The sequence below is a fragment of the Triticum urartu genome, chromosome 2, assembly GCF_003073215.2.
Source record: "Triticum urartu cultivar G1812 chromosome 2, Tu2.1, whole genome shotgun sequence".
NCBI classification, from domain to species: domain Eukaryota; kingdom Viridiplantae; phylum Streptophyta; class Magnoliopsida; order Poales; family Poaceae; genus Triticum; species Triticum urartu.
Window position 1 is genome coordinate 717,692,692 of NC_053023.1, and position 12,005 is coordinate 717,704,696.

Sequence of the window (12,005 nt, forward strand, 5' to 3'; positions counted from 1 at the left end):
TATCTGCCATGGATCGCAATACGGGTATCAGACAGAACGGCTGTCCCTGATTCTAAGTTGGAGAAATAGAAAGTACTCATAACCAATTTCACTTGTCTGTCATGTGATGCAGATGATATAGATGGGATACTACATGAGATCAGCACGATGCAGCTGTGTGCAGTAGATGTGGGAAGATTGCATGGAAATTCAACTAATGCAACTGTGAAGCGAGAGGATCATGGGCCACGCGAAGAACAAACCATTTTCGTGGACATTGACAAGGAGTGCGCGACCCAGCTTCAACATGAGTTGTATGAAGAGTGTGAGTAACTAAAACTAGTAGGCTATTAATTGTGTTTTCTGAAATCTCATGCAGTAGTAAAAGAAATTATTAACAACTAACTAAGAGTGACATTTGTACATTAATGCAGATGTGGAGGAAGAGGTATCCCATGCATTGATCAGAGCATCCAAAGGACCGTGTATGTAATCGACAGTGATAGCAGTGATGATGTTGTAAATGCAATTTGAGCTAACACCGAGCACGAAAGGCTGGTCGAGACTGATAGGAGGCTGAGGGAGCAGGAAGAAAAGGATATAGAGTTCGCGAAGAAATGTCATGAGGAACAAGAGAAGGAAGAAATTGAGCAGCAGCAGAAAGATGCGGAACTAGCAAAACTCTGCCAGCAAGAGAAGGAACAGAAGGCAAACAAGCAAGTACACATGGATAATGGGATTGCTCATTTGTACCAGACACTTTACAACCAGAACGGTGAGTATAAGCAGTAAGGACGTAGCCGTTGTGTTAGAAATTGATGAAGCGTGGCAACAGACTAACTGATGCATGACTCTGTTTTGTGTAGCCACAGCCGAGCAGGTCAAGGAGGCAACGGCGGTGTTTGGTGGTGAAGCACCAGTTCATGCTGCTAGGCATGGGGGAGCTGCATTGATAGGGCAACCGACAAGTATTATGATGTAACTTAGAATGTTCTAACCACATGACCGAAAAGAATGTAGTTACTGAATTCATTGGTTTGGGACATGCAGGGGTACAAACCAGGTTGGACGACTTCTACCCTTGTGACCTTGACTTGGTTACGCCTTCAGCAATGAGGGGTACGTTCAGCGACGGGCCTGTATTCATAATACTTTTGTAATCCAAAGTGGATAGATGAACAATCTTCTGACGAATGCACTTGTTGGACTCGCAGGGAGCAGAGACTCTGCGAGGCAAAATGATGTCAGGCAGACGAAAAAACGAAGGATCATGAAAAGGAAGAAAAGGCAGATGACAGTCAAGCGTAGACGAGTAAGATTCTCAAATGTAATTGAGACGATATGTCCTTCGGAAAGCTCATACTCGGGTGACCGGAGCAGTGATAATGGGAATATTGCTAGTGCTGAGGACAATGGAGGTCCTGCACGCACAAGTATGGCCGCTACAAATTCTTTGAAAATGTTTTCATTTGATTCTTGGACCATCACATTAAACTATGAGGGAGACTGATGATCGAAAATTTATAGGGATTGACGATGGGGAAGTACATGGGGTGCCATCGGCAAATACGACTGTCAGGATGGTTGAGGGGAGTCTTGATGCATCACCTATAGGAGGACAAGATGTTTCTTCAGAAATTGAAGCTGGTGAGTACAGATGTGGACCATGTACTTTAACTTACATGTGTTCTCTTCGTTGTACATATTATACTAACACCCAATTCATATTGGAATACAGCAGGTAGGTCACGTCCTGAACAAGCTAGCGTTACTACGGGAGCTGATGGAGATGATGTTGGTGAAACTGTTGGGAGGCTTGATCGCCACGAGGTGCATGATGGATACAATTTCCCTGGGAGGACAGGTAAATTACCTCAAAGAGAAATGGAACGGAGTTATGGTTCTACGCCAAATGAATGATGTTTACTCGTAATATTAACGGCAGAAAACATAAAAAAAATTGTTGGCAGTTTTGGAAGTTGGAGGAAGCTCAAGGGGAGTATCAGGCCTGGGGGAGAACAGAACAACATGTACATATGATTTGTGGTGACATTTTTTGGGTAAAACACCAGAATTGAATTATGCACTAATGAACCGCGCACCTTTGATGTATGGAGAATCTCACTAAGATTTTATTTAACGTAGCTGCCTGTGATAACCGTTGAGTCCAGCTGGATAGTGATCCCCTGTTTCACACGCGAGCTACAATTCATAATTCGGGCAGAGGAACAGGTGAAAAGATGTGTTGAAATAAATTAGGAGTTAAAAAAATAAAATTTGTAATTTAATAACTTTGCGGGTTACTCAGTGACAAAGAATAATAAGTTGGTTGTGCAGGACCTGTTTCGGAAAGAATGTCAAGGAATCTGAGCTTACCAATTGGGATAGCAAGGCCTGATGTGAAGGGTGAGATGGGTAGTGTGTTCCCTGGGAGAGCCGGCCTAGGTCATGAAATTCCAACTGCATGAAATGTATTGCAATCCTATGACAATATGGTTCATAGTATGAGGAGTGATCGCGACAGGTGGGCACTGCTAAGACGACAATTTTATAAAGTACATGTGCTTTCTTTTCTATGACTAAACATCTATGCCACACCTATGTATAAAATGTTTGCAAGAAATGGTTCAAGCATGTATTCATGACCTTGGTCCTACTCAATGGGGATGATTTCATACATGAGTTTGGTCCTGATGGAGAAATGACAACAATTGGCTGGGCAGCCTTCTCACGTATGCTGACTAGTAAAGATGCGCGAATGTACGGCAAATGGAAGATAGGGTGGAGGCATCTATTCGACATCCGATTTGTGGTACGTGCAACTTCCTTCACATGAAGTAGTATAGAAACTTTCTCTTTGAATGATTCCTAGGTACATGGGGTCAATTTGTAACAGCAGTCGAACTTGTGGAAAAAACAGGAACACCTAATGGAAAACTCGGATGCCTTGGATTATGGACTGCTTGCAAGTATGATGGATGAGTATGTTCTTGGATACAAATTACAATGGACAAGGAAGGTATGTAGATTATAGATGGAATATATGTCATGTCACTAAATCAGAAAGAAAAAATACATACCCCGACTCATGATTGCTTCGAATTTTGCGAATGTGCAGTTGTTCCTTCTTGTACCGTTGATGGATGGATTCTCCTTTTATGTTATGGACGTTGAGGAGAAAACTATTGTTGTTATGGATCCAGCAGAGACAAGCATCCATGATGATGAGATGAGTGTCAAACATGAGGGTAACACGACCCTGGTACTAAAAGCGCTTCGGAAAGTCCTCCGTAATCACTTCGCAGACTGGGATGTCCCAGAGCTCGGTTGGAGCATCATATATGCCTACAACATGAATGAGCCATGTGATATGTAAGTATTTTCCAATGTAAACAACATCTAACGCCTGCAAGCAAAAATTCCTTAGGATGACATCCATAAATGTGATCATTTGTAGTGAGGACAGCTGGATCTACCTTGGTCACTACTGGAGGACATACAATGGCCTCTACCTCAAAACTGTAACTCGTGGAGTTCAAATAATGAATAAATTTTTTTGGGGGGGGGGGGGAGGATGGGGGGCGGGGGGGGGGGGGGGATGGGGTGAGTAACTTGTTCATAAATTATTTTGTAGTATGAACTGGCTTACCTGAAGAAGTAGTTTGTGTATGAGGTGATTTCGATGAAGGGCAACAAAGGTGAACTCCCAAGCTTCATGATCGAGGAAGTCCTGTTCTGAGCAAGTCAGACTTGGCTCTTTGTCCACTAGTGTAAATTAAGTGCTAAGGGTTTGCGAAATGCGTAGCTGCAGACTTTGCAGACTTAACTAGGTTTGGAAATCAAGCATAGTAGTGGTGGTTGTTTTAGCTCCTATCCCTCCTGCTGGTGTGGGGGTGCAACATACCATGATATGCCGGCGTCGACCTAAACCCTGATAAGGGCCAGGGTGTGTATTTTGCGTCCTGGAGTACAGGATTTTGGGATGGAACCTGTGTGGCTAGTTGTGCAGGCCATCTCATTTTGTGTCTGTGTCGTTGGGTCGAATCATTATGTGTGTACAAGACTTATTTCCTAGATGGAATGTGACGACGTCTTAAAATTCCCGTTCTTCTGTTTGGTTTGATATGCTATCAGCAAATGCCTATATCCTATCTGCAACAATAGAGTTGGTGAACTTACTACTAATATGTACAATATCTAGTGGACTGGAGTTAAGCATTTTGGGCTGTTGTGTGATTGGAGTTAGTACATTGCCTCCTTGATATCTAGAAAGGCAACATATGGCAGGAAAAACAGAATGGTTGCCGTCAGAAAAAAAAAATGCGAGGCGTGTTGATGGATTTCTTCATGCCTGAATTTGTTATTTTGAAATATGCAGTTCGAAAATGGGAAGATTTCACATATGCAAACTGCTGTGAAATGGATAATAACAACCACTGAAAAGTATGCACATTTAACAAGCAAGGATATATGTTGATGTCGCTGGTTAACTGGAGATAAGCATATGTAGGCATTTCAGGATTTATATAACATCCGTGGGGCACCCAACTGAACGTGTTTTTGGTGTAAATAGGTGATGTGCATCATTCTGTATATTACATGGTCGAGCAGGGTAGGGTGATAGATTAAAACCTGACACATGTATGTTACAACCCAAAATAAAACTACGATGTCCCATTGATCAAACTACGACACATGGAGCTTGGTTTGATTAGACTGTCATAAGGGAAATGCAGGTCTCGCACCCGCCCTAGTCATCAAAGTTGGAATCAGATCCCGCTAAAGCCTTCCACAGTGCCTTGTGGGCGAGCTCGGAGAGGTTGCCCTGCAGCTTCAAGCACTCATGCAAGGCGTCGTTCTTGGTTTTGGAAATGTTGGGCTGTGGACAAATGTGCATTGATGTGTCAACGTAGGTTCACGTGTTCGGCCCACAAAGAATAGATTAATGATGTGTACATGGAATCATACAGATGAGTGGATGATTAGATGTGGAGCTCACCTTAGTAAGTGGTAACTTCAACTTCTCCCCGTCGAATTGTCGAACTATGTGTATGGCGCAAACACCAGATTCAGCGCTGAAACAAAAGGATGCATTGGTAAACTGCTACGTTGAAGTTGATATGCATGGCTCTTTATGACTTACGGTGAAAATGTGACATCTGTCATAGGTTCATGCTTCATTCGCCGGTTCTCCTTGACTGATGGCCACCCAGCATAGAATTCATGGAGGCATGCAAATAATGCACTGTGGAGCTTCCAGGCTGCTGCTTCGTCTTGGTCTATATGCGGAGGAGCTAATGCATTTGTTTGGTAGAGCGGATCAAGGAGATTAATTACTCTTAGCTACATGTCCCATATTATGACCATCCAACCTTCGGGCCGTGGTACAGCTGTGATGAACTGTCAACAAAACGAGATATGGACAATCTACTTTCAGCATATCCAGAAGATTGAGATACCCCAAAAAAGAGTTGAAGCTTAAACTTTACCATTTGGGTGGATGTTAGATCATACTTCAGAGAATCCGCGGAAAGCTGCTTCTGTATCGACACTGTGTGCAAGAAGTCAGAATCCAACAACACCATAGTCTGGTTGCACATGGAACCACATGGTAAAACAAACAGAATGAACATGGGAGTGAAAAATGTTAAACATAGTTCAACATTTCGAGGAACATCAGAATGTGACATTGGCGATGAATACAAAATCTTACTCTGAGTTCAGGCTCAAGTGGGTGCCTCCATCTTAAGAATGGGTTCTCGGTTTCGGCATCACAATCGATCTGAGCAAACCGCCGAAAAAGAATTGACATCAATTCATGACCAATTATGTTGTTGCCAGTGAGCTGATCGGGTATGACAAAGCTGGTGATCCTGATAAATCTTGGTTCCTCGTGAACAATAAAGTTCCTACGAAAGAAGTGTGAGGATGCTATTAGTATGAAGAAGACTGAAAAATATGGAACAAACAATATGTATGCTAAATGAGGACACAAGAATTTTGCACACAATTACCCTGCTAGCTCGGTTCCATCAGCGTTCAACAAGTGTTGTTGAATGAGGTGAGCTACACCAGGTTGTGGAGGGCACGTGACAACTCCTCTACACCAGGGGTTTGTCTCGAATCCAGGACGAGACACATACTTGCATCCGGGAAGATCATTGCTCCTCTGGCCGAAAATGGTAGTTGTAGCATCGTTCGGGAGGTCGATATATAGTTCACTAATTCCATTTAGGTTCTGCTTTGCAAACAAATTGAGAGTTTGCAGGACGTGCCTGAGCGCAGACTCCATCCTTGGTTCAGATGGGCATTGATGGGTACGCACAGTTTTCGTTCGCTTGCTTGTGGAAGTAATCCCTGCACTTATGAAAATGGATATCAGATTTTAGTAAAACGCACCAGAAAATCAGTAGAAATTGCAGAACAAACCTTCACATGGCGATAACTCCAGGCGGCGGCCTGCAAAAGGAGTTGTTGCTGGAGTAGTAACGCCACCATCTGCATGATTGCAATTAAGAAATAAATAAAAAACCTGACGATACACAATGCATGGTGTGCCCTATTATAAAAAAACAGGGCACAAAATAACAGGAAAGAGATGTTGTCATGTGGTGGAATACCTTTTGTAGCAGACGTAGCTCTGGGGGGGACTGCATGTGCACGTGTTGTACAGCAAGTGCATATGCGAGTCCTTGCACCGTACAGCTTGTCGGCGAACCTCATCATCTCAAGCTGGATTTGCCTGCGCGTAGTTGTAATGTGTGATAGACAACGAGCATTTAACTCCTTCAGTAGGACTGTCATCTCATCACTAGCCTGTTGGGAGAGGGCGATCCTTGTGTGAGTACATGAGAAATAACTATTTATGATGGTTGATAATAATGTGTACTAAAATTGTCCATAAAGGATAACTTACCAGGTGAGGGTACTGCCTGTTTAGGTAATTCAAGAAATCAGAAGGTCCAAGCATGCATATTGTGGTCGGCATCATCTCGTGAATCAAATGGGGTGCATGAGATGGGCTGGGTAGGTCTTTGCGACTGGACTTGGCAGAGCTACCAGCACAGGACGTAGCTGGCCGCTGTGGCGACTTTGCGGTGTGCCTAGAGTCTGACTTCTCCACCTCACCATGCTTGGACCGAGCATAGCACACAAGGGAGTAGTATCGTATCTATGAAAGCAAACAGGCGGAATTAAATACGTTGGGAAAAATTTAGAAGAAAGTGCCATTCCGTGTGCGTGGCTCATACCGGAGCACTCGCGTAAGATGAGGTAGACTTCCCAACATCAGTAGCATGGATTATCATTTTACGGAATGAGTCTTGATCAAACACACTGGCCCTAGGAAGCACCGAGTGTGGCTTATTCATCATGAAGAGATTGTGGTTGTCCAGCAAGAAAATCTGTGAGTGGGACACATTGTTAGGTCTGACACAACATAAATTTTTTTAGCTACATTGCTCAAAATCAGGATGCATATGAATCATCACCTGCAGGAAGAGGTGGCATCCTACTAGGTTGGTTGCCATGTTGCCGGACCTAATATCAGTCTTGATCCTCCTAACACCAGCAAGCATGCATTGAACCACGTACTCGCACCAATTGAATTGGCCTATGTTTTCAGTGTCCACCAACGCTCCCCAAAAATCAATACTACCATAATCATGCTTGGTGCTGGGCGCAAGGACGTGACCCATGACAAAAATAACGAAGGCAATTTGGAAGCAATCCTTCTCGAGCTTGCTTGATGATTCAGAAATATCCCTCTTAAGGAAATCTTCAGCTGCACCCAGACTGTGAACTCCTTTTTTGTCCATCCCCAAAGTAGTCTTTATAATGTCGGATGAGGCAAGCTGTGCGGCGGACACGGAGGATGACAAACATCAAACCGATAGCGAAGAGTCTGCACACAGTGCTGAACGACCATTGCTGCAATCACCCACATCACGGCTATCTGTCAAGCACGTCGTGGAGGTCATGCAGAGTTTCGATGAGTACAAGTGATATCTTGTTAAGAGCATTGGGTTTGGCGGAATGCTTGATCTCCAACTGCATCAGAAATTAAATCTCAAATTCAGTGCATGGACAATGAGCAAAGTTAGCACCCACCGACGGGCCATTGTACTGGCTGAGAACAAAATACTGAAGTTTTGGCCAGAAGATGTTCACAAAATTTTTGGTATCCCATGTGGGTACCGGAATATCAGGGGTCGTGATGGCCACATCAAACCAGACGCCATCATCCGACATTATGGTGCTGCAGGAGATGATTTGAAAGGAACAACATAAGCATGCATGCTGCGATGGCAAGCAAGAACGATTGAATGCATGCATAATCCATAGATGAATGGAAAAAAGAAACAGATTTGATATAACTCCCCTGCGTCGGGATATTGATAGATTCAGCATAGTGAAACTAAAAACCAAACATGCCCAGAAGAGCAACTCTGCAATCTACTTGGCTATGATGACAAAAAAACTACAGATATGCTAAAAATGGGGAACCAAAATCCAGCTTGTTCACTTAATGATTGAGAACAAATCCCTGGGCACTGATTGAGATAGCATTTGATATCTAAAAAGATGCACTACTATCGTTTGAGATCTACAAAAAAGTAAGTCGTCTAGCAAAACAAATCTTCAAACCCAACCATAATTGCATGCGATAGCCTAGGTACTCATATTCCGAAATAAAAAAATGGTTGGACAGGGAGTGTGGGTTGGGGGGCGGGGTGGGGTGGGGTGGGGGTGTACCTGAATGAGCCGCCACTCCGGGAGACGCAAGCAGAATCGCCGGCGATGTGGGTAGATCTACGCGCCGGAGTTTTCCACCGGGAGGTAGAACGGCAGGTGAGGGAGAGAAAGGGCGAGTCGCTGGATGAGAGCTTGAGGATATGGATGAGCAGGGGTGTGGAGACTGGGCGGATGGGTAGTGAAGGGGCGGCAGTAAATTCAGGCTGGGCTTTGGCAGTAAATTAGGAGGTTGGGCGTTCGTGGGTCCATTGATTCGGATGCGCTGACGTGACAACACGATACAGTAATAAATTAAGAAAATGGAAGACCTATGCGGCATCATGTGTTAACAAATAAGAAATATTCCCACAGTAATAACTTGCAACCAAAATTAGAACAAAAAATAGAACAGGACGGCAAACATATATTAAAAATACTACACATTGGCACATACGGCACACTGAGCAATTGGCGTGCTAATTATGGTAACAGGCGGGATAGATTTGAACAGAAAATTAGAGAGTGCGATTACAAGACAAAAGATCTAGACCGACGACTGAACTGTTGATACATCACTAGTGCTGATGAAAGCCTAACCGCGCGGCTGGCCGAAGATTAAATACAACAGGGCGACGACAAGGATAAAGTTGGTTCCAGCCAGCAGCATCGAGGTGCGCTGGGTGTCGGACGAGCAGCAAGGAGCTTGGGCACGGGGGTTGTGGTTCGCCTGCTGCATTTGCAGCCTTACAGCTGCATGGTCCGGCTGGATCTCCCGCTGGCTGCCGTCGATGAACTCCTGCTCCCGCCTGGATCTACGCTGAACTGGAGCGGATTGGTGCATGGCCATGGAGTGATGCAGCACCTGTGGCTCAGCTAAACCGACACGGGTGAGCTCCGGCAGGTAGGTGTCCATCGTTCTCATGAACGGACATAGCCTAGCCTGCGCATAGTGTATAGATTCATGAGGACCCTGTAAATAGGACAGTAAATTGATTTGTGCATAGAGAAGGTACTTACATCTTTCCTGACGCATTTGTAGAACCGTTCCCCGCACGGGAAACGAAGGTCACCACCTTGCAACGGCATTCTGGACAAGGGATCAACGGGAGCACACCGCCGGCCTGGGAGGAGGAGGAAGAGCTTTCCATCTTCGTTGTGATTGCTGCAAGCGAGCTTGAAGAAGATAAGGCAACAGGTGGGAGGCTGTGGATTCTTCTCGGGGAAGGAGGCAGATGTATAAGTGGGTCCGGATGGATTCCGTCCGTTTCCCACCTACCGTCTGAGCCGTGGCACAAGAAAGGGCGTCCCCATCTGAGCCGCTAAGAGCAAGTATAATAGTACCCAGTCAGCAGGCTATAAGAACTTCCACGTCATCGAAATCATAGCTGGAAGAGAGAGAGAAAAGAGAAAAGAAGCAAGCGGGCGCTTCAATTATCGCCGGCTACAGCGCTGGAAACAAGAAATCCAACCCACATGCAGCCTGCATGCAGCCGGGTGAGCTAGCGCTTCATTCATTCCCGCCAATCAGCATGCGTCTCCTTCCCTCCTTTCACATGCACGCATTAAGTATTGATAGCTAGTTTACAGTCAATCTAATATACTAGCAGGCTATTACAAAGGCTACAAGTGACATGGCGTACATATATAGCCGGCAGCAGGCTTTCTTATTAACCATGCTCTAACTCGCGCGTGATGGCCGTTGCCTTCTAACCGCATCATGGTGGGCCCTTCTTTGGAAAAAAAGCATGGAATACCTGTCCAAATACGCGCTGATATACATGCAGTGGTGGGAATCACGAGAAACGTTGACGGCTATGATATAGGGTGCATCTGAGCTCGGGCTCATAATAGCACTTTCGAGGAGAAGGGAGGGAAATGAAGTGTGAGTTTTGGGAGGAGTGGGGAAACTAAGGGCTAGTTTGGTTGCCACCTTGCGCTCCATGCCTAGAAATTTTTGCTGCCTGGCCTGCGCCTGGAATGTTCATGTTTTTTGCCTGTCCAGGCGAGCCTCGCAAGGGGGTGTTTGTTTCCTACCCTGGCCTGCTACTCTATCTTTTAGTGATTAGAATATTTTTCTCAAAAGAGGATCGTACCTCCCTTGGATTTAATCAGTGCCAGGCTAGCCTGTGGCACATTCAGTGTTGGGGAACGTAGTAATTTCAAAAAAATTCCTATGCACACGCAAGATCATGGTGATGCATAGCAACGAGAGGGGAGAGTGTTGTCCACGTACCCTCGTAGACCGTTAAGCGGAAGCGTTATGACAACGCGGTTGATGTAGTCGTACGTCTTCACGATCGACCGATGTAAGTGCATCTAGTGCCACCCCTAGTTGGTTTTGGAGTATTGACGAGAAACCTAGTTGAAGGACTAATGTGTTTGTGAGAATTGCAGGATAACACAGGTAGAAGTCCCTCATTGATTCGGTTTTACTACCAGAGATGACCCCTAAAAATGTATGAAGACATTGAAGCCAAAGGTGGTATATGAAGATATTCACATTGAAGACTATGACAAAAGAAGACACGTTATGAAGCCTATGGAGCTCGAAGACTTAGATCTTTCGTAGTTCTTTTTCTTTTGTGTTGAGTCATAGGAACCACCGTACTGTTAAGTGGGGTCCAGGAGAACCAGTCAGAATGACTGAAGTGATGCCTAAACCAAAAACCTATGTCTTCGAGTGAAGACAATGAGAGCGAATCTTGTCTAGAGCCGGACAAGTCAGCTTTGCTTGTAGCCCAAGTAAAGTTGCCATGAGAGTTTGAAATCTGACCGTTGAGACACATGTCAGTTCCTTAGTGACCCAAGGTCATTTCGGACAAATCAGGTCGGGTTGCCAAGTGGCTATAAATAGCCCACCCCCTACAACCATAAATGGTTGGCTGCTCAGATTTCAGTGCACGGCTTTTGTCGTTTGAGAGCAACCCACCTCGAAGCCTTTGAGAGAAAATTCCTAGCGAGGAGAAAAGCCCTAACCACCCAGAGCCAGAGAACATTGGGCATCACTTAAGTCTTCTTGTCTGTGTGATCTGAAGACTTATTACACTTGAGGACTGTGAATCCTCCAGACGGTTAGGCGTCGCGTTCAGAGCATCCAAGAGACATTGTGGATTGCCAGTGAACGAAGTCTGTGAAGGTTTGGGAGTCTACCTTGAAGACTTACCAGAGTGATTGGGCGAGGACTATGTGACCTTAACTCAAGGAGAATACGGTGAGGACTTGGTGTCCTGAGCTGCGTGTTCAGGACTGGGTGTCCGGGACTGTGTGTCCTAAGGTTAAATACCTAGCCGCTC

General features: G+C 45.0%; 1 protein-coding gene across 7 annotated transcripts; it reads right to left on the reverse strand.

Annotated features, from left to right (window-relative positions):
- Positions 1 to 571: 571 nt before the first annotated feature.
- LOC125540089 lies at positions 572 to 10,038 on the reverse strand. Of its 7 annotated transcripts, XM_048703668.1 has the most exons (17): positions 9,730 to 10,012; positions 8,734 to 9,652; positions 7,470 to 8,236; positions 7,230 to 7,382; positions 6,896 to 7,150; positions 6,600 to 6,795; positions 6,409 to 6,477; positions 5,994 to 6,336; positions 5,693 to 5,888; positions 5,469 to 5,567; positions 5,123 to 5,379; positions 4,979 to 5,054; positions 3,060 to 3,324; positions 2,356 to 2,461; positions 2,082 to 2,165; positions 1,040 to 1,205; positions 572 to 923 (listed from the first exon to the last, which is right to left on the reverse strand). In XM_048703668.1, exons 3-11 carry the CDS (start codon positions 7,794 to 7,796, stop codon positions 5,323 to 5,325), a joined length of 1,695 nt encoding a protein of 564 aa, XP_048559625.1. In that variant the 5' UTR covers positions 7,797 to 8,236; positions 8,734 to 9,652; positions 9,730 to 10,012; the 3' UTR covers positions 572 to 923; positions 1,040 to 1,205; positions 2,082 to 2,165; positions 2,356 to 2,461; positions 3,060 to 3,324; positions 4,979 to 5,054; positions 5,123 to 5,322. The 7 variants fall into 7 exon arrangements, with proteins under 7 accessions (XP_048559625.1, XP_048559624.1, XP_048559629.1 ...); XM_048703667.1 differs by lacking the exons at positions 572 to 923; positions 1,040 to 1,205; positions 2,082 to 2,165; positions 2,356 to 2,461; positions 3,060 to 3,324 and adding an exon at positions 4,432 to 4,858 and having other exon boundaries at positions 7,470 to 8,028; positions 8,176 to 8,236; positions 9,730 to 10,011; XM_048703672.1 differs by lacking the exons at positions 572 to 923; positions 1,040 to 1,205; positions 2,082 to 2,165; ... (1 more) ...; positions 3,060 to 3,324; positions 8,734 to 9,652 and adding an exon at positions 4,432 to 4,858 and having other exon boundaries at positions 7,470 to 8,028; positions 8,176 to 8,236; positions 9,730 to 10,038.
- Between the last annotated feature and the right edge of the window lie 1,967 nt (positions 10,039 to 12,005).

Excerpts from the sequence above, each read along its gene's own strand:
- LOC125540089 (XM_048703668.1), bottom strand. The coding sequence starts at position 7,796 with ATGGACAAAAAAGGAGTTCACAGTCTGGGTGCAGCTGAAGATTTCCTT. Across the intron at positions 6,796-6,895 it reads ACAGGCAGTACCCTCACCTG|GCTAGTGATGAGATGACAGT; the intron begins GTAAGTTATCCT and ends CTCTCCCAACAG. Across the intron at positions 5,380-5,468 it reads ATCTAACATCCACCCAAATG|TTCATCACAGCTGTACCACG; the intron begins GTAAAGTTTAAG and ends TTTTGTTGACAG.